At 36.3% G+C, this 21,527-nt stretch overlaps 1 protein-coding gene across 3 annotated transcripts in view; it reads right to left on the bottom strand.

The window, feature by feature from the left end:
• The window catches only part of CGNL1 (cingulin like 1), a 54,912-nt gene that overhangs the window by 16,291 nt on the left and 17,094 nt on the right, over nucleotides 1-21,527 (bottom strand). For all 3 annotated transcript variants that reach the window (XM_088062968.1, XM_014251248.2, XM_088062969.1), the window contains exons 4-10: nucleotides 21,189-21,282; nucleotides 20,216-20,317; nucleotides 19,679-19,827; nucleotides 19,056-19,191; nucleotides 17,070-17,282; nucleotides 2,256-2,462; nucleotides 1,850-1,954 (exon numbers count right to left, since the gene is read on the bottom strand). In XM_088062968.1, the coding sequence (XP_087919094.1) occupies nucleotides 1,850-1,954; nucleotides 2,256-2,462; nucleotides 17,070-17,282; nucleotides 19,056-19,191; nucleotides 19,679-19,827; nucleotides 20,216-20,317; nucleotides 21,189-21,282 (1,006 nt within the window). The remainder of the gene's footprint in view (nucleotides 1-1,849; nucleotides 1,955-2,255; nucleotides 2,463-17,069; nucleotides 17,283-19,055; nucleotides 19,192-19,678; nucleotides 19,828-20,215; nucleotides 20,318-21,188; nucleotides 21,283-21,527) is intronic.

Below are 21,527 nucleotides of genomic sequence, written 5' to 3'. Positions count from 1 at the left end.
ATGGGGGAAATGAAAAGGAGTCATTTGTTTTCACACTAAACTAAAAGATTATTCTGATATTTCTCCATTTTTTCCAAACAATACTAGTTGAATGTTCTCTTTACAAAATTAGTAATTTATCTTAGCTGATAACTGAAAATTAAAAATGTCTTTCAACTTACAATGCTCTGCAATGCTAATTCTAGATGCCTACCATTATCTACCACAATGAAAAGATAAACTTCCTATTTTTCTACCCATTGAAAGGATCCCATGTTCTGATTGTTTAATTTAAAAAGCACATATTACTTGACACTGCCATACACGTTGGTATAATTGTTAGTTTTAAAGATATCACAGTACCATATATACTATGGTTAAAGGGATAATAATTAGGTCATTTCACTTCTCAATGGTACAAAAATGTTGAGATGTATTTCATTTCCTGAAACACCACCCTACACAGAGGTGGCTACCCTAGAACAGAGGTTAGAACACAACACGAAATGCTACAAAAATACTCCTCACTTAAGCACCTATAAACAAAATTTCAGTATAGAGGATGATTTTAGATGAAAGCACTAATGCAAACAGTCTATTACAATTAAGTGCACACCAGCTCCAACATTTCAGATTAGAAATCCAGAATGGAGGAGGAACAAACATGGCTGTTTCCAGTAACTGTTACAGTTCTATTGGTATCGTCATTGTCTTTCTTATACTAGACCACCATTACAAGTAATTTGTGCTATGTAAAAAAGCAAGATGGGAGAGTCAGGAATTACATTTCCACTGGGATACACATTATTACAGTGCCAGAGTTTGTCGTCTAAATTGTCAATGGTAACACAAGGCCAAATCAACCTACTGCACAACATTATTCATTAAAACAACTCTAAAGACAGAAAGGCTGAATTGTTCTAAACAAAAGGGCCACTGATTACATCCTGAGGTCTGTTAGTGCTTATATCCGGTGGACAAGAGTGTAGAATTAGAAAGAGGATTAAATTTAGTGTGCCAGAATTCAGACGTAAATTGTGAATAAAATGTCAAGACAGACTCTCCTGCCACCTTCCCTAGAATTCTTTCATTTGGAGACCCTGCTTGGAGGCAGTATTATTTGGCACGATGCCCTGAAGGATGCATAAACAGAAAAAAAAGAACACATTTTTCAAGCATCTCGAGCCAAAGCTAATCAAGATGCAGGAGATGTGTACGGTGCATTGATCCATGTTACACAGCAAGGTTGAGTCAGACTGACAGAAGGGAGTTCTTAGGGGAGTGTGCTAAATGCAAGCCAGGGATGAGCAATGTGCCCCTACAGTGACTGTGCAGACTATCAGTGATACAGACATGCAAACGAGGAGAATCAGTGAGAGAGAGCAGATAAACAGATTTAAAATGAAAAAAAAGAAAAAAAAAAAGAAAAAAAGAGAAGACAACCAAAAACCAAGCCTGACCAAAAGCCTCAGATGAAACACTTATTCATGAAGTCACAAGAAACATCAACTTAAAAACATCATTTTGTGGAAACAAAACTCACCCATATTGTTAATACCTTATATTCTTGAAGCACGTTCAATTTTAAAGACAAAGAATTTTCTTGCTGTTGTTATTTTTTCTTTTTGCCTTAATTAACTGAACCATGAGAACATGCTGGTTAACACAGTCTTTCCTTGGCTTTTAATCCACTCAGAGACAAGTTTCATTTTCAGATTTTCAGAACAGAAATGTAAAATTTATGTTGAAGGCAACAGGGGAAAACATCTATTCAATTAAAAAAGTAGCACTAGCAATTTACATGTACCTCACTTTTGAGGGGTACATACAATTTTGATAATTTAAATTATCTAAATTTTCTTGCTCTTACCTGCACATCTTCTAGCTGGCTTTCCAAAGTTTCTTTTAATACTAACAGTTCTTTTCCCTCCTTTTCAGCACGTTTCAAAGCTTCTTCTAATTGTTGCTTCTCTTCCTGCAATGATGCAATTTGATACATTCAGAAACAGTGGCCAGGCCTTTAATCTGACAAGTAAACTGAGCTGTAAAGTCTTTTCGCTCTGGTCTGTCTGAAGGTGTGATTTGGTTTTCCGCTGGTTTTCAATGGGAAAATCTTTCCTACAAGTCAGCTAACTGCATCCTGCTTCTTGACAACCTGCTGATTTTCCTTACCCTTTCCTATGGCACTGTCCATCCTCCTTTTAGTCAGTTTTTATTCTACAATGAATCCATTGCAAAGCAGAAGACTACTTAAGGGGCTTGTTTTCTTAACTTACCTCATATGTCTTTAATTTTTCCTTCACTGAATTTTCTTCTCCTTTCATATTATCAATTTGTTTGTGCAGCTCCTCAATTTTCCTCTCTAGCTCAGTAAGTGTTCTCTTCAACCGTTCATTTTCTTCCATCAGCTCTTTGACTTGATTTTTTACACTATTTCGCTCCTCTTGTGCAGCATTTTTTTCACTTGCAAGGACAGTAGCACTCTATTAAAAACAAATTATGTCATGTTTAAAAAAACAAAGAAGAATTGATGCTGTTTTCCAACAGGAGTTCCATAAGGCATCACAGCTAGGATATAACATTAAATATCAACAGAGACTTCAGCATTTTTTCTCCTTGGGCATATCAACAGATAAAGTAATATATGATACCTGAACAGTCATCATTTTCACCTCAACATCTTCCTCTTTATTGCCCTAAAATATTTCATTACCAAATCCCATTGTTAGGTAATTCCAAGTACACTAAAAAATTTAACAGATAGGAAAAGCTATATGGACCTTTAAGGAAGAACATATTTATGAAGAGTACTTTCCACAACAACACAGAATTTAAGCAGCCTCACCCCACTGATGATTCCAAGCATTAACATGCAATACACTGCATCCATGCAACTATTGCTGGGGCTGCAGAGTAAATGACAGATTTAATATACAGAGATCTTGACACTAAATAAACAGTGGTAGTTCAACTTGTATTGAATACGGAGTTCAACTTGTATTCAAAAAAACACTATTTTTTTCAGAAATTCAAATCAATACATAGCACAAACACAAATTACAATAATGAACAATGCATCACAACTTATGGCACTGGATTTTTGACTCTTTTTTGCAGGGCAGCTGGCTGCAGCATGATACTTTTCAGAGCTAATCATCAGCTTACCACTTACCCTCTAAAACACCCTACCATTTACTGTGGAAACCATAAGTGGAAGTATCTGTCTATATTGTTATACTATCTATACTCTCGTAACACAGACCAGGTATGCACTCATAAACATTAAATTCTGTAAAGAGCAGGAAGGATTTAATCTTTGCTCTTCACTGACTTCTCATTCAGAATTCCCTCCGAAGAACATAAAAGAATCCAGGATATAATGGCTGGTTCTTGCTTCTAGGCATTCAAGGGCTGATACAAAACAATGCTCTGTACAAAGATCTGGTTCTCAAGTGCAGCCCCACTGTCTTCTACAGCAAGACTTTAAACAACAGCAAGAAAATCAGAGCAAACATAGGAATGGATCTAGACCAGGTTTCTCTCTCATGGCCATGACTGAGGCTTACAGGCAAAAAGAGGAAGAACAACCATGAAGCAAGCCTTTCATCATTATACACTCCCAGCTTTCACTGGTTTTCTTCCATGACTGTATCATCCATTAATTTCTCTAATCCTTCTCAAATCCATTTATACTGTAGGCCTCTACATTATCTGGTAACAATATGTAATTACACATTCATTATTGAAGTACAACATTTTTCGCATGTGAAATTGTGTTTATCTGGGTGAAAACAAAAGAAATCCCATCAAACTACTCAGAAACTATTTTGTGAAATATTTTATGAAAGCATAAAAATAACTTTTTATTTATTCTATTTTTGATTGCTGCTCCTGATCTTCCCCTCTCCTTACCCAAAGGAACAAGTTATACAAAAGGGTGTTTACAAAGAGTGCCCTCACTAGACTGTTTTCTAGCAAGCAGCAGCTTTAAAATCATGCAAATTAGATAAAGCGGTAACTCAGAAAACACTCAGACTGTCTACAGGGTCAATGAACTTATTATACAAAAACTGGCAGCATAAGCAGGCTGACAAGTTCTGGTCTTTTGAAAATCCTGAAAAAACTTGTTCTTCTAAGTACATGACTAGTTAAAAGCTTTGAAATAAATCTCTGTCGGTGCTTTAAGTTTTCACATACTGAAATTCTGAAATTTCAATACCATTTATATATTCCTTTAATTTTTGCTTTCTGCATGCAGCGAAGTTTTACTAATTAGCAAGCACTTCACCAGTGGCTCCTTTTAGTCTCATTTCTCCTTTCTGGAGCTGAGTGAAAGCAGCTGAGGCATGCTGGGGAGTTCAGGGAAAGGAATGTTGATTTGTCTGTTCTTTTTCATCCAACTGCCTACATGGGGCTGCACAGTAAGAGAGGACTGCAGTAGACCCAACATCAGATGTGGGGATTCCACTTCATCAACCATGGTTTGCTCTACTTTCCCAACACAGGAAGCAGTATTTACTTCAAAGTGGATGCACACATGCACAGAAGCAAACAACCCAACGATCCTCCTGCCCACCAAGATCCATATACATAAATAAACACAGAAGTAATATCTATCTCTATATATGATTTAACCTAAAGTTCAGATTACATTCATGCCATTATTCTAGAGACCTGCTCCAGCCTGCTTTCTGTATCTTAGGACACAGACCCTAACATTAAACTAAGCTATTATTTGCTCTCCTTTTTCACTACATTTTTCAGTAAGTTAGCAAGAAATTAGGTGAATACATGTAAAATATAGAGAAGGGCAAGTTGCAAGTACTGTCTTTATTAACCTAATTTAAAATACTGGAAATAAATTTGATATATAAATAAAACCTTCCTAAGGTTCCAGCTGATTGAGTGACCAGCACTTAGCCAGCAGATCTTCACAAGTCTCCAATGATCTTGGCATCATTACAAGGGTTACACCTGTCCAAACAAATTCTCTAACATGTTGCAGACAGAATTCCTTTCTTTCACACACACATACTTTTTCAAGATGGTAGAAAACTCTCTTGGTATATATAGGGAGCTGCACTGTACTGTAGTTGGAGAGTGAACATGTTTCCTACTTATATTCTGGGGAGAGTACAAGGAATTTTCTTCACAATATGGTTTCACTGTACACATTGCTTCAACATCTTTTCAACTTGTTTCAAACAAGACTGAAAAGAAACACAGGAGTATCTATCTTATCAGTTTACCTTACACAACTGTACTACACACATAAGGCATGGAAGATCACCCTGAGGATATTATTCAGAAGGATACCAGACAAAACAATCCAAAAGTACCTTCAATTTGATAGTGAAGTTTAAACAAAGTCAAGCCACACAAACACAGTTTAGATGTTCCTTGTGTAAGAAAAAGCACACATAGCATCACTTCTCCAAGAGCCAAATTACCCAGCTGGATTTAGACAGAAAAAAGCTTGTATTCTTTTTTCCATAGAGTACTGAGAATTTCATGCAGAGCTTCTTCACTGGCACAAATGAAGTTTCCAGATTATAAGAGCTTTTGGCAATGCATATAACATATAGCATATTGCCACAGAAAGTTAAGATATCAAAAGTCTCCACATCTCTTGCCTTGTATTCTCCACTGTTAGTCTTCCCTGGCACCCTTCATCACCTTGGACCTCCCCTCCAGGCCTGCTCTTGGGAAGACAGGCGAACATGACAGCAAAATGCCTAGGGATCACTGGAGAACATACACAAAGCATACAAGCACTGAAATGCAGTTCTGACGACCTTGTGGCAACACCATTAGGGGAGAACCTGGTGGAGAGACATCCCTGTCCATATATTGAACACTTACATAAGGTTCAGGCCATACACGGCTACTGCTGACGCACAAAAGGATTGCTGTGTCCTTTGCTATGGAACCCCTGCACACAGGCAGTGTGCTCAGCAGTCCCACACAGCCAGCAGCCAGATTACTCTGTACAAAACATAGGTACAATTTAACATTGGCATTAGAGATGCCTCACTATACTCTGCAGAGAATTTTTTCCCTAACAAAACATGGAAGTAGAAGATATGAAAACCACAGCATTAAAATGACATTGAAATTATTATGTATGTTGATAAAGTCTGAATGGCAATTGCTGTGCTTCATAGGCTGAAACTGAAAGTGGCAACAAGGAGAGTTTAAACTGTCCAGGAGTATTTGCCAACAGCCAGGGGTAATCTCTGGGGTTCTGCCTGCATGAACAGGGACGTGTGTTTCCACTGAAAATTCAGTTCACACATTTAAATAAAGGAGTTGCAGGCTGTTTGCAAAAGCATTCAATTAGTGGGTTAGAGTGGTGAGGGTGAAAGAAGAAGAAAAACTGAACATTGAAGGGACAGGGAGAGATTGTGCTGTGGATCCATTTCCCTCAGTCCACATGTGACTTGCTTGTAATGGTGCTGCACATAAACAGTGTGAGTTAACTAATGGTCCTCAAGGCTTAATGACACAACATCAGTTAATGGCTCCCGTTGATGCCCATTCATGAATCTTTTACATTTATTTATTTGAGGATGTTGGAAAAGTTCTGGCAACTATTTTAACTAAGTTTATACAATTTAACCCATAGTAACAGAACTAGGTGAAGGTCACAAAGTAATGATTTAAGTTGAATATAAAACATTAACAGATATTGTTAATATAAGAACTTAAGTTCAAAGAATTGTGGATCAGTCTCTTCAGAAAGTTTAAAGGAGATTATGCACATAAACATACAGAGCACAAAACAGACAAAACTGGTTAAACAAGATTCTTGTCAACAAAACTTGGAATGAAATACTGTATATTCAGACATATTTGCCATACAAAGGAAAAAAAAAAACCAAAATACCTCTGCAAAACTTCAAGCCCCTCAAAGAACAGGAGGAGAAGGGAGCAATTTTATTAAATTTGAAGTGGGCTCTTTTGTTTCTTAAAATTAACATATGTGAATTCCAATTTTTCAGTTTCTTCCCTATGACATAGAAAATGTTTCTTTTTAGTCACACTTACTAGTTGTGGCAGTATGTTTTAGTAAACCAACTTCTTACTGTTACTATTTACTGCATTGTATTACACACTTGTATTTATGTAAGTAAATACCCTATATAATTTTGCTTATAATGCTTATTTACTTGCATTTGTTTTGTCTTTCCTTTCAATGTGCCTGTCCTCACTCTGTCTTCCAGGGCATTCAGTGCCTTTTAGTCCCTATGTTTGGACAGTTTTACATTCAGATATTCATCTCCCCAATCTCTTAGGAAATAATACATTTCTTTTAATAACCTCAGCATTCAAAGACTTCTTAACCACACTCATATCACCTTCTTATTTATTACCTTTGAATCCACTGAATATTTTATTATACTTTCTCAAATTTGATCATGTTTAAACTTCTGATTAAGACTGTGTAAGCCTTATCAGCAAAATTAAATTACAGAGATTAGGAAAAGGAGCTGGAAATGGGTTGCAAATTTCTGGAAAAAGTTGAGAAAAAAGAGAAAAAAGCTTGTCTAGAAGAAAGAAAACACAGTTGTACAGAGAAGTTCCCACAATACAAAGTCCTCTGTGACTGACTGAAGATAAGCTTCTGCATTCTGATGTTGTCATTGTGCCACAGTACACATGCAGTAACTTTACTTACTAGTCCAGCAGTGGACTCAAGCCAAATAAATCAAGTTATCAAATCCTAAAAGAAAGATACACTGAAAAAATCAGTTTTTAACCAGAAAAATAGATCATTCATGGCAGAAGGTAATCTATGGTGCTCAATAACCACTGACTTTTTAATAGTTCTCATACATTTTAATACTAAGCTCAAAGGATTAGTCAATTAGCTTGAGAAGTTAAGAGTTTACAGCAGAAATGAGTGAGGCAATAAATTGAAAGGACAGTTTCACAGCTAAGGTATCCAAAACCAGCCCTAGAGAATATGGAGTCTGTTGTTGTCTCTGTCAAAGACCTCCTGAGGCAAGCCACTCAGCCAGATCTTTCCAGAGGATCAGTAACTACATGTTCCTTAACTTCCCCGGTGTTTGAGACACTGGGGTTTGGTTTCCACAGATTTAAGTGCACAGTTGCAACTAAAGTGAGCAAAAATTGTACCCTGAGTATATCAAGGACTTTATAATGACTAACAATGTTAACCTAGGTATTTTAGTTTGAAGATGCAGAACTAAAGGATCCTTTCAACATTGATCTTTCTACATCTTACTTTCCTATATTTAATACAGGGAATCACATTACTTAGAAGATAGCAGCTGTATTGAGAAAAGGAATTAAAAATTTGTGAAAAAATGTCTATAATTCTTTCTCCAGAAGATGTTTTTAATAGTATGTACAAGCTCCACTTAACTCCTAACAGATGAGAAGTGAATGAATGCATGCACAAGCACATAAATACTTACTTACATATATATGTGTGTGTATTGTCTGGTTTGCTATGTACACCTGCTCTATAAAATTTTACCTAGCATAGGTCTGCTTATCTGAGCCACACAGTCACAGCTGCTGTAGTTTATATGCATGTGGCATTTGGTTTTTAGCTCTAGGCCTATGAAACATAATAGAACATCAGCAGTAAAATACATTTCCCTCACCTTCCATACTACTCCTTTAAGGTCTTTTGCCTAACAAGAAATTAATTTAATAAAGCTTGAGTTTTTGTGTTTGTATAGAGTTATATATGTGTCCAGAAGTATTTTTAAACATACTAAATTTAGCCAAGACAAGTTAAAATAAAACAATAAATGTTGTTCCAACACCTTTGTTGCAAAAAACTCAGTAAAGCAAATATATTTATACAGTAGTCTACTCTGTACTTTGTTGCAAAAAACTCAGTAAAGCAAATATATTTATACAGTAGTCTACTCTGTACTTTGTTGCAAGCAGTGAACAGATAGTATAAAAGGCATCAAAGTCTTTCCCAGCCCTCATTAGTGTGTAAACCTAAAGAAACTGGACAGAACACCCATCAAGGTCCTTGAGATGCAAATGAAATGTTCAGTTTAAACCTGAATACAGAAAAAAATACTTTAGGATAGGAATGCAGAGAATATTCTGTGGCTCCACACCTTTTTTTTTACCACACCCTCAACACTGGCAAAGACATAAGAGAGGTTGTGTAACTGATCATTAAAAAATAGTTTTGGCTGACTTCAGTGTTTTAGCTGGTGGAACTCCCCTTTAGCAGTGACTACACACTATGGGATCCTTAGAGTCCTTTTACAAAATAAAGGAAGGCTTAACATGTGTGGAATTAAGTATCTCATTTGCCACATATCACAATCATTGAATTTTGGCTAAATCCAATGTTTATTGGGAAAAAGTCAGCAAATTCTTCTAAAACCCTTTACATTTCTTTCCAGAATCCAGTTCAACTGAGTATCAGGAATTGCATGTCCAGTTCTCGGCTCCCCAGTGCAGGAAGGACATTGAGGGGCTGGAGCAGGTCCAGAGAAGGGCAGCAGAGCTGGGGAAGAGTCTGGAGCACCTGTCCTGTGAGGAGCAGCTGGGGAGCTCAGCCTGGAGAAGAGGAGGCTCAGGGGTGACCTTATCACTCTACAACTCCCTGACAGGAGGGTGTAGCCGGGTGGGGGTCGGTCTCTTCTCCTGGGGAACAGAGACAGGACGGGAGGACGTGGCCTCAAGCTGCACCAGGGGAGGTTTAGGTTTGACATCAGAAAGAATTACCTCTCAGCCATCATAATTAGACACTGGAACAGGCTGCCCAGGGAGGTGGTGGATTCACCGTCCCTGAAGGTGTTTAAGGAAAGGCTGGACATGGCATTTGGTGCCATGGTGCAGCTGACATCGAGGTATTTGGTCACTGAATGGACTCAATAATCTCAGAGTCCTTTTCCAAGTTATTTGATTCTATTACCAGTTGTTTGTTCTTTAACAGCCATACTTGAAGAATAACTCTCCATTCAAAATGAGCTGGGGCACAAACTGGAGCTTTTTAATGGAAGTAACAGATTTTCAAATATTTGTTTTCATACTCATAATTGTGCAATCTAAGTAAATGACAGGATAATATTCCAAAATCTTCTGAAAAAGGGAAATGGTGTTGCTGCTCACTTCATTCTATTCCTGGATTAGAACACTTCAGGTATCAAGATACTGGCTGTTGAAACCAGCTCTGAAGACTCATGGGCCACCTTTTTAGGTTGATGGTGGACTAGTTTAACTTCTTGAACTACATGTAAGAAGTTTCATGTGGCTTCAGGGATTCGTATCTACCCAGCTCCCTCAGATGATCCAGATGGGGTAGCAGTCATGGAGATATCAAATATCTATTGTCTTTTCCTCTTCTTTTTGTATATAAACAAAATACTTTTATTTAAACTAGACACTGATTTTCTTAGGTAACATGCAGGTGATTTCCAAAGAAAGAAAAAAACCCCAAACATTCAATACCCAAAGACTGACACCAAGGGAAAAAAAGACAAACATATTGAGTCTCCACATAGGGACAACTCTTTAATTGTAATCATTATTAGCTCTTCTGTAAAGGGAGCTTCTGAAATCAGTATTCAGCTACAATCATCTAATTTTCAAAGTTCATAAATGCAAATAACAGGTCTTTATTTCTGCTTCTAGCTCTCCTTGTAGTTCCAGCATTATTACCCACTGTTTACCTTTAGGCAATTCTTCTAACCCCAGACACTATTTCTTAAATCAGTTGGAAGCCTTGGGATGAATAATAGAATAACCATAGGATAGCACAGATAATTAAATCTCATATCTCTACAAAACAGGTATAAAAAAACCTTAAAAATGGAGTGTTAGGCTACCAACCCACCCAACCCATTCCACCTACTCCCCAAAAGAAGGTAACAACAAAAACAACAAAACTTCTGGAAAAAAAAAAGTCTAAATGGCTGCACTTACTGTTTTTCTACCTGACACTGATTATATTAATTCTTCCCATCATCTCAAACTGAGGCCTAGCCAACTTTAACACATGGCTATGTCTTTGGAAGTTAGCTATTATTAGTTACCTATTAAAAGGGTCAGTGTTTTTTCCTCTCTTAGCAAAGTACACTGCAACCAGCTTAAATTCTCTGCTGTACTTCAAGAGATTATTCAGTAAGCAAGTGCACAAATTTACAAGTACGTCAGACTGGTCTCTCATTTCATTTCAGCTAGAGCCACTCTACTAACTCGTTAAAAATTCACTGGTGGCAGTTTAGAGAAAATATTTGTTTTCTTACAAGGTAATTCTCACTGCTTGAAATGGTACCATGTCTTTATTATTACTTCCAAAACTATTTAGGTTTTCATTTATGAGATGCAATGAAAGATTTAAATACCTACATTTGAAGACTGAGAATGCAGCCCTCTTTTACACAGAGCATGTTAAATAAAATTTTCCAATTTAGGCATGACCTAACGTTTATATAAGTTATAAAATCCAGGGCCAGGAAAGTATTAGCCTCTTAACCAGTACCTGCATCAATGTCATTTTATCCCTCTGGCTATGTAGCATGACATACGCAGATTGGCTTATGCTAACAGTCTTTTGAAGGTCAGTTGTTGGACAGACTGGAGTAAAATATTAACTAACTCTGTGTCCACATGGCTCCCTCCTGTTTGACAGAGTCAAACACCTCCCATACATACACAAACAAACATATACTGTCACGAGACAAACCACCTGAATACATAAACTGGCTTCTGCTAACAAGGATTAAGATCATCAAGATCCTCCTGATGGCATTAAACAAGTACCTGGCTTTACAAGCTCTTGCCAAGCTTCAGAAACAAAGAAAATGAAGAATCATACAAACAATCCCCGTTCCCCACCGAGACTTACTGAAATAGTCCTAGCAGAGGAAGGTCTGCAGTAGTTAAATGACATTATAGATAAATGGGATTATTTCTTTCTTATCCTATAGATATGGTCCAATCCAACTCAAACAGAACTCTGCAGGACATTTTGCTGAGAGGCCTTCTTGACACTATACACAGGATAAAACCCACTCAGCTGTAGTTTCATGGTACTGTCTGCACCCAAACACACAAATGTACCCACCAAATAAATGGAGGAGTACTTTGGATGGAAATGAAGGACTAGAGGAGGTGGAACTTAAAGACACAGTCACCAAGTTACACAGTCAGAGTGCTTTACAGGCACATTTTATATTCTTGCTGACAATGCTAATACTCCATTTGGTACTTCATTAAATGGGTCCTGAAAACATGCATGATGCTATTACCAACTTCCTTTCCACACACAGAATGGACATGTTGGGCAAAACAAATCAAATCTGTCCCCCAAATTTTTCATATACCGTTCTAAAACAGGTTTTTCCAATACCAATACCTATTTCAGGAGTGCCTGCACCTTTCCTTCCACCATCACATTTCTGTCTGCGTAGCCTCCCTCTCTTCCCCGCACTGCATCCGTGTTTGTACCACACTGAAAATCAATCAGAATCTTACCAGGCTTTTAGAAGGCTAGTAAAAGAGGGCAGAAAATGAAAAGGGGAGAGGGGTTAGGTCATGAAAGATGAAACATTGACTTGGACCAGTCACTCCAGCATTTGACTCTGTACACATTTTAGATCTGTTACAAACCAGCTTCTGTAACTGAAACAAAAAAGTGTTATTTCAACGTGGCAAAAGCTGCCTCAGGCAGGCAGAGGAAAAAAAAAAAAAACCAGTGGCATTTCAAATCCTAGATCACCCTTTCTGAATATTTTTCAATTGCTGTGTATCTTGTTTGAGGTAAACATACCAGCCTCAGACAAAGCATTCAGGATGCAGATTCAGATGAGTTATGGATGTATGGATAAGAGCATACAACAATGTTTCCATGCCCAAGTAATTCTTATTATATCATTTGTTTCTTTTACTGCTATCAAGACCATGGGTTTTTAGCATGATTTATTATAGCCCTGAGATTTCACCTTAGAGCAGAATAAGGCAGTGGGATCCTATTGGGATTTTTTCACATTTATATAAATATATATATATTTTAACGGTTACATACATTAAATCATTTAAAGTACCAAAGTGGGTTTGCAATGCTCCACACTTATAAATCTTCACTTTTCCCTGAGTAACTTGAGTAACCACTGTTCACTGTACAGCATTATTCCAAAATAGGTTTCCAGAAGATACTAGATTTATTTAATTATGTTTCATTTTACGTGTCAACTATGAATTCCAAGCCATTTCTACAAAAAAGGCACACAGATTATATCTCAGTATCATTTGAAATGCTTAAGCCAGTTTTTAAGTCTCTGCTCTATGTGGGTGATTTTTATTAGCTTTGAGGAAGACACATTGTATTATCAGGTTAAGTAGAAAAAGATTCAATAGTTACTTTTCATTCCAAAGGTTTTGTGCTAGATTCACCTAAATTAACAAGATAAAAAAAAACCAAAACCAAAGCTTCTTCTCATGTATGATATCCAGAGATTTATATTTTTTTCTTGCCTTAAAGGAGGAACATTTTAGTTCATAACATGTGCAAAAGGCAACCACTGTGTTTTGCTGTTCCTTTGCTCCGGTAAAATTCCTCCTTCTCTTTAATTATAACATAATCATATGTAACACATACATGTGCTAATGGTACCATGATCACCAGCTTCTTGCATTCTTAAATGTGCTGATAAATCAATCAGCTCTAAACTCTGAGTGTCTGTTTTATCATTCTGAGAACAAGGTCAGACATATGACATGCCAAATAAATCAGTCAAGGTCAGGCTTAGATAAGCCTTTTCATAACGTGATGATTACAGCTTTTTCTGAACAATATCATTTGTTCAGGCAGCTTCTCTAAATACAGATGTAAATTTGAAGTGCTGTGCAGTTTGCAACTGCCCTCCTGAGCTGATACAATTTCAGTGGAATTTGAACAGTACTAGTGGCAATATGCTACAACCTTTTACCTGCAGCATTACATTTCAAAAGCTATTTCCAAATTTTACTGAAACAGTGGCACTTCATCTGCAGTGACAGAGCACTCATGGTTAAAATAGTACAATTCTGGACTGTTGTGTTGTAGAGTCAGATTAAAAAATAGAAATTTTTCTATGACATCAAAAACTGGAGTAGAATTCATATTAACCTCTGTTCTAGCATTTGCAGTTATGGAGAAATATATTCTTAATCAGAAAGACATCAAATTTTTAATTTATTATTAAATTAAAGGTAATTATTACCCCACAGAGGTACACTATGGAAGAGTAAAATTTTCCCTATTGTTAAATGGAAATAGTCTGGTCTCAGTCTCAGTAAAAAAGAAATGAAGTCAAGAATAGTCACAGCTGTCTGAAGACTACCACAAGCAAAAGACATAACACAAAAAAAAAGAAGTTAAAAAGGTAAATTGTAGCAAAGAAAAATAATATCTTAATATCTGTGGCTTTATTTAAAATTCTCTGTTAAAAAAGCCTGAAACTAGACAACAACAACAATAAAAACCCAACAAAAAACCCCAAGCTAGCACCACGTTAGTGAGCACGAGAATAGAATCATAATGACAAACAACCCTGCTCTACTCCTCTATCAGATAATGTTGAGTATGTTTCTAACATTATTTGCAAATAGATCTATGTGGCACTCTAATCACACAGACTGACTGCACTGCACATTACTTGCCAACCTGACACCACCAGCAGATGAAAATTCTGTTGAACACTGGCATAAAAACTACTTCCTCTCTCCATGCAAAAAAAACCCTTAACAGCCTATATATCACAAAACACCCTTTATTCATTGTACCAATCTGGATGATTTTGAAGCAACATAAGTACAAACACTCTTGTACACAGAGGTCCTGATACAACCTGATCTATCAAACATCCATATCCACACTTTTTGTATGACAAGCCACTATTACAGCATTTACACTCCTGTTTTGCTCATCAAATACAACAAAATGGCCCTTCCCACTAATCTTTGATGAAGATTTCTTGTGTCCTGCCATCAGGTATAAATTTTTCCACTTGCAGTAATATTAAAATAAATAAAATAAAATAAATAAAAATAAATTAACTGGCCAAGTAGCTTCAATTGCCTATATCTCCTGAGTATCTCAGATTAATTATAAACCAAATAATTAACAATATATATAAGACCACAGCAGATCAGTCCAGAAACTTCCTGCAGAGAATGGTTATACTTTTCTGATAAATGATATATTAAACTCGACAACTAATCTCAGTCAGCGGGCATAAAGATAATGCTGTGCTTCAAGAAATCATTGAGTACAAATACTAGCAAGATTCAAAAGAAACCAAAAACTAAAAAAAACCACCACCTTCTAATTAAACATGCTAAAAGTTTCACTTCAAATAAAAACAAAAATTTCAGCTCAAATGGGAAGAGAACTGGTACTTAGACCAACATTAATCAAATAAATTTCACTTCTTCACATCTTATTAGATTTACCATTAGATAGACTATGTCATGCAAATAAATAAATGCTATTTATAAATATCGCTAAGCCACAGCAACCCAGTCATAGAGCCATCTCCCAGACTGTGTTATTGTTATGCCAAACAGACTACTCTTTCATTTCTTGTCAGTCGTAATTACAGTTCCATAATTGAAATACAGTAAATTACCATGCACTAACTTTGAAAGATGGTTCATTGAGGTTGAGCTGTCACTACAATTACTGTGTAATAAAAAATGATAATTTAAATGTTCTACTTTTCTCTCAAAGAAAAAAATGAATTCAGTTCATGCAGCTCAGACAAGTCAAATATCTTCATGATGATGTAAAACAAAGAGAAACAACACATTTAGGCAAAGCCAAACAATCTCAAGTACAAGTCCTAGGCTACATAAACAAATCAGCATTTATAAAATTGTCTAATCTCTGAAGAAAATTGCACATTTAAAACAAACCTTTAAAAGGATAATCTTTTGTCAGAATTCAGTCATACAATACCTATCCAGCATCTTCTGCATGAGCTCCTACTTTGCTCACAGAGCATATAAAGATTTGGAAACTTCTTTCCAGCCTCAAGCTTAATTTTCCCTCAGTTCTGTGTTATGTTTTAGGTCAGGACCAGCAGAATAACTACATCCCACCTAAGACCAGTGTAGGTAACATACATAAATTAGCATGGATATTTCTAAGCATAAAACTGGGCCTACAGTTCTGACATATTGGTCAAGCATGGTTTGCCTGCAGAAATTTTCTCAAACATTTGAGAAATAAAATGAGGGAATGAAGAAAAGACACAAAAAGCTGTCACTGTAAAAAGAATGCTCAGAACTAAGAAAACTGTCCCCATACAAAAAAAAAAAAAAATCTTTCAATATGTTTTTACCTACTGTGTCTACAAAGAAAATTTCACAAAGTACATATTTTGGAAAACAATAACAAATCTGCACATCTGAAACCTGTTCCTATTCTCCCTCTGACAAAGAGTTCCTGCTGATGCTGGAAGAGGCAATTCCTTCAGTTCAGTTACCTTCCTGTCTGATTGAAAACACCCAAACCCCTGCTGTTTCCTTGTGCCCACACTCCTTTGACCAGTCAGTAAACAAGTTTAAGTTCAATAAATGAAAAGGACACAAAATAAAACACAAAACCCCACATTGATATTGAGAAGTTGAATGGAAAAGGTGGAACAATACAACCAGGGAACAGGATGTGACACAATTAGCTGAATGTAGGAACAGTGGGCTGCAAAGAACTAAAGAGAGCTGCTAGGAGTTATTTCAACAGTAAGACTGGCAAAGCACACTGGTGCTCTTCAAGGGCATCCTCAAGGTTTTGGTGATTCTGTTTAACACAGAACAAGCAAATGGTTCTCTGCACTATACTCCCATCTATTCTCCCTCAAAGTTTGCAATTAAGCAAATGCATTAAATAAGTGCTTGAAGAAAGGACCACAACTTCAGCTATGACAAACAATCAAAACATTAGATGTGCATGAAATAAAACTTATTCTCAGCAGCCAAGAATCTCCTGGCCTGAATCTTTACCTATTTTGCTAAGAAAATAGTAGTTCTGAAAGCATCTAGTATACAGCTTCTGAGAGAGGTAGGATCTTTCCCTGCAGAGGTAATTGTTAGCACTTATATACCTCTGTTGCTTTCTCCAGGCTCTCTCGTAGATCCAGCAATTCTTTATCGTGTTGCTCCTTAAGTTTATCCATCTCTGTGTCATGATTGGATACCTCTTCTTTAAGGGCTCCTTTCAAAGCTGTGAGCTCTCTCTCTCTTTTTCTCAAAATCTCTTCTTGTTGATCTTTTGCTATTAATACTTCTTGCAGATCCTGCTTCATTTGCATCAGCTCCTAAAGCCCAAAATTAAACACAGCTGTGTGTCAAATACCCTCTGTGGATGTTCTGTTTATGTCTCACAGAAAGAAAGCACATAAGCTCCCCAAGGACAACTTTGTTTCATATGACTGACATATTTTTTACAGCTTTTATAGTAAGCTAAAAATTTGCTCAAACGTAATATTATTAGAAGTATAACTGATATATAACTGATATTTTATATAATAGGTCAAAATATCTGATGCTGCAAAACTATCAAAAGATTTTAGTGGTGCATGTTATGCCATCTGCAAATAATGCAGGATTCACTCCTACGTTGTGCTTTCTCTAGCAATGAGGTAGATAAGAACAAAGACAAAGCATTTTTCTCCCAATTGCAAGAGAAACAAACTCAGTGATAATTGTTTACTTTCTTTTCTGCAGGAAAGAATAAATAAAGTTGCTTCTTCAAGTGCTGAAGACAAAAACAAGTGCTTCCCAACCAAGCCCATGTCTTCACACCCTTCCTCCTCCCACCAGGGTAACCCTAGAAGTCATTTCCCCTCTCCAAATCACTGTGAAGGAACTGGAGAGTCAATGGATCTGAAAACTAAAGATACATACAAAAACACAGAATAACAGAAACAATCAAAAATGTACCGTTTCAAGAATTCTCTAATTTGGTATTTCTCCAGCTGTGAATAACTGTACCTTCAAAGAGAATGCAGGCTTCCCCTGCACTGAAGGAGGATCGGTACATCTAAACCACTCCTGACACACATCACCTACTCTGCCAATTAAAAGCCTACAATGGAAGGTATCCTACCACCATCCCAGACAGCATCTTCCTCTGTTTAATTATCACTATTAACAGACGTTTTTTCTAACACTTCCTTTAAATCTTTGGAGCTAAGTAATTTCTTACTCATCTCCACACAACATAGAAAAATTGATCACTATCACCTTTACAGCAACATTCTGTAAGATGTGTTTTTGACTCTTCCCTCACTCCTCCATTCTTCCTTCATCAAAGGCAATGTTTTTCAGTATTATCATCATAATTTGTGATATTTCCCTACTTATGTTCAACTTTCAATTACAGTGCCTGAGATTTAAGACAGTCATTTAAGAGTAATCAAATCTCACCCATACAAAACAAGGTGGTTTCTCTACTCAGCGGATCTTGTGTGCAAACATCTTTAATATTTCTGCACTGATACTCTTACACATCCTTATCAACAAATTTAATAAACTGTGTTCCCTATTTCATCATCAGTATATTAGTATAACCAGGGCTACAGCCAATTCCTCTTTCATCCCAAGGTGACAGAAACCCTGTAACTCTTTTGTTCCTCACCAAAATCATCCCTTCTCTCCCTGGTCCCACCAATAAGTAGTCCACAATTTAGAGACTGCTTTGTTGAGTTCTTTTCATTTTCTTAGCTGAATCTCATCTGGCTTTGGTAATATATACATTTTCCTTAAACTGATCTTCCCTGCTCTAACCCCCAACTCCTAAATTGTTAAAACTGACTGAGATTATTATCTGGTATCAGTGGATAACACACCTGGCTGTCAGCCATAAAGATATCTGTTCTCCTGCTCCATAAAACAATGGTACTCACTCTGTATTCCTTTTAGGGTTAATGTTGCTATCATAACATGCTTTCTTAGGTCACCTAATAATGGCACATTGCTTTGGATTAATAGCAGAGGAAAAGCAAAGGCACGTATTTCTTCCACCAGTATCTTAGTCTTCTCTTTTCATGCAATTTTTCTGATCCTCCTTCTGCTACTTTGTAACTTACCTCAATCAGAATCTCTTTCTCCCCTTCATCGGTGTGTTTTGCATTATCCAGTTCATCATGCATCTCAGAGAGCTGGTCTTGAAGATCTCTGATCTCAGTCTGGTGTTTTTCCTGCTCCATCTTAACTTGAAAAAGCCTCATCAGTAAAAATCAGACGGTTTTTTTAATTTGTAGAAATACTAATTTGTTCATTCAAATACTAAAAAGACACACATTCCCATGTTGCCCACAAAGAATGGGATACAATGAGGCAGAAAAATTAAATGACAGGGTAAAAATGAGAAATCTTCTAACTAGGTATTTAAGTGGGGAGCTATATTTTATTTCAGACCTGGCACTCTAGTCATTCAAGTGTTTCCACATTTCAAAGACTCAAACTATATATTTTGACCATGAAATATTAAATGCAATTTGCACTATGAGGAAGATAATAAATTCAGCAGTCTTTTCCTTCCAGATATTCTAAAGACATGACTCTTTTAAATGGGAGAAACATTTCCTACAGTAACAAATGTCACTTGTCTGGTTCCATCAACATATTCTGGAGACACTTTAGACTTTTAATCTAAAAGGTTTAAGAAAAGGTACAAATTTCAATTATAACTTTGCTAGAATTAACTCACTCCTCCAGGTTTTGCCTGAGTTCCTTCTCATTTTCTTCCAGCTGCTTTTTTAAGGCTTCCTTTTCACATATACTTTGATCAAGCTGCAACTGAAGATCTTTCAGACTTGCTCGTGTAGCATCTCTCTCTTCTTTGGAATTTTGCTGATTCTGAATTTTGTACACCAAAAGTTAAGCAAAATAATAGACAGCAGCTATATGATTAATATAGTTTGTCTCTCAGTCCATGTCTGTCTTGCTGCAATCACCAGATTAACATTTACCTCAGCAGATACCTAAGAAGTGCTTTGTGCAGTGCTTAACACTTTTATTCATTGCTCCAATCTCCTTCTCAAATACTAAGAACAGATTTGTTACAAAGGGTAACAATGCTATGACCAACTACTCTTTAAATAAAAAGTCTTCTGAGAAAACACAGGTATATCTGGATTAAGAAGAATATGAAGCAAAAGGGATTCAGCTGGAGGATCAGCTGTCACTTATTTTGAAAAGTGTATTTGAAAAAAATCAGAAACTTTACAACAATAAAGTGCTGTACCCTAATTTCCAGATCCAGTTTTTTCTCTAACTCTTCCACTTTCCTTTCAAGTTCTGCTTTTTGTTCCACCAATGCTTTGACTTCAGCCGAAGAATCTGAAACCTACAATTAAATAGAGTCATTTATTCCCACAAAGCCAAGATATTCTTTGAGAATAGTTTCTTTTTTTTTTTAACCTAAAGCAAAGCTACAAACAAGACTAACAAAGTGCAGCATCAACTGCCTGAGCTCACCGGGGATTTTTCATATGGGTCAGGCCAAGCTAAGATTTTCAAAGAAACCATGATTTGGTTTTCATAAAACTTCTTGGTAATCCCTCAAGGCATGTTGACAATAAAACAGAAAATATTCAAATGTAAAGAAAAATCCAAATTAGGCAACATATGAATCAAATCATGTGAACTTTGGGCTAATTTTATTGACATATCACTAATTGTGCAAAATGGACATCAAAGGAAAGCATGCCCATATGTTAAGACAGGTTTTCAAATACCTTTTTATTTAATTTCCTAGGATGTATTTTGCAAATAAATAATGCTGTCATTAAAAACAAAAGCTACGTAAATCTCTCATGTTATGTCTGTCTCACTGCAATGAAAAGATTAACATTTATCTCTGCAGACAAATTTTATCCAAGAAATTTTATGTGAATGTGCCTAACATTTTTCTTCATTGCTCAAAAGGTTAACTGTGCTGTGAGCAACTACACTTAAAATCTTCTGAAAAAGTACAGGTATATCTAGATTAAGAAGAATATGAAGACAAAAAAATTTCATTTCTACTAATTATACCCCAGGGTAAAATAATAAGAAATAAGCATTTTATCCTTCTCATGCAATCAAAATTAAGTTATATTTTTGAGAAACTACATGAAGAGCCTAGTAAAAATCAGTAAGGTGATTCAGATTCTTAAGGCCATGTCTGAATACCGCACCGCTTTGAAACAAGACAAAGCAAATTGAAAATTCTTTACCTGAGTCTTTCCAGCAGCTCTTGACTTTAAAGTTTGAATTTTCTCAAAAACCAAGTTCACTTTCCTCTTTGTTGCATCATCATTATCAGGACTTCTAAAAGAGACAGTACAAATAAGCAAAGATATGATCGAAGTTACTATTTTGTTAACACCAAACCAAATTCACACTGTCCAAACTAATAAAAACTCCACAAAAAAACCCTAAATAATACAGACAAATCAGAAATTATCTTGACTATGATTTACTAAAATCTTTAAAGAGAGGAGTTAAAAATTTGTATTCCAAATGTTTTCTAAAAAGCCAACCAAACAAAAAGGACCACTGAACTCTTGAAGTGC

This window comes from Pseudopodoces humilis, chromosome 16 (genome assembly GCF_049639895.1).
Source record: "Pseudopodoces humilis isolate 2021_Gansu_Grassland_sample_001 chromosome 16, ASM4963989v1, whole genome shotgun sequence".
Taxonomy (NCBI): Eukaryota; Metazoa; Chordata; class Aves; order Passeriformes; family Paridae; genus Pseudopodoces; species Pseudopodoces humilis.
Note: the sequence above shows the minus strand (reverse complement) of the source record. Positions and strands in the feature narration are given on the sequence as shown.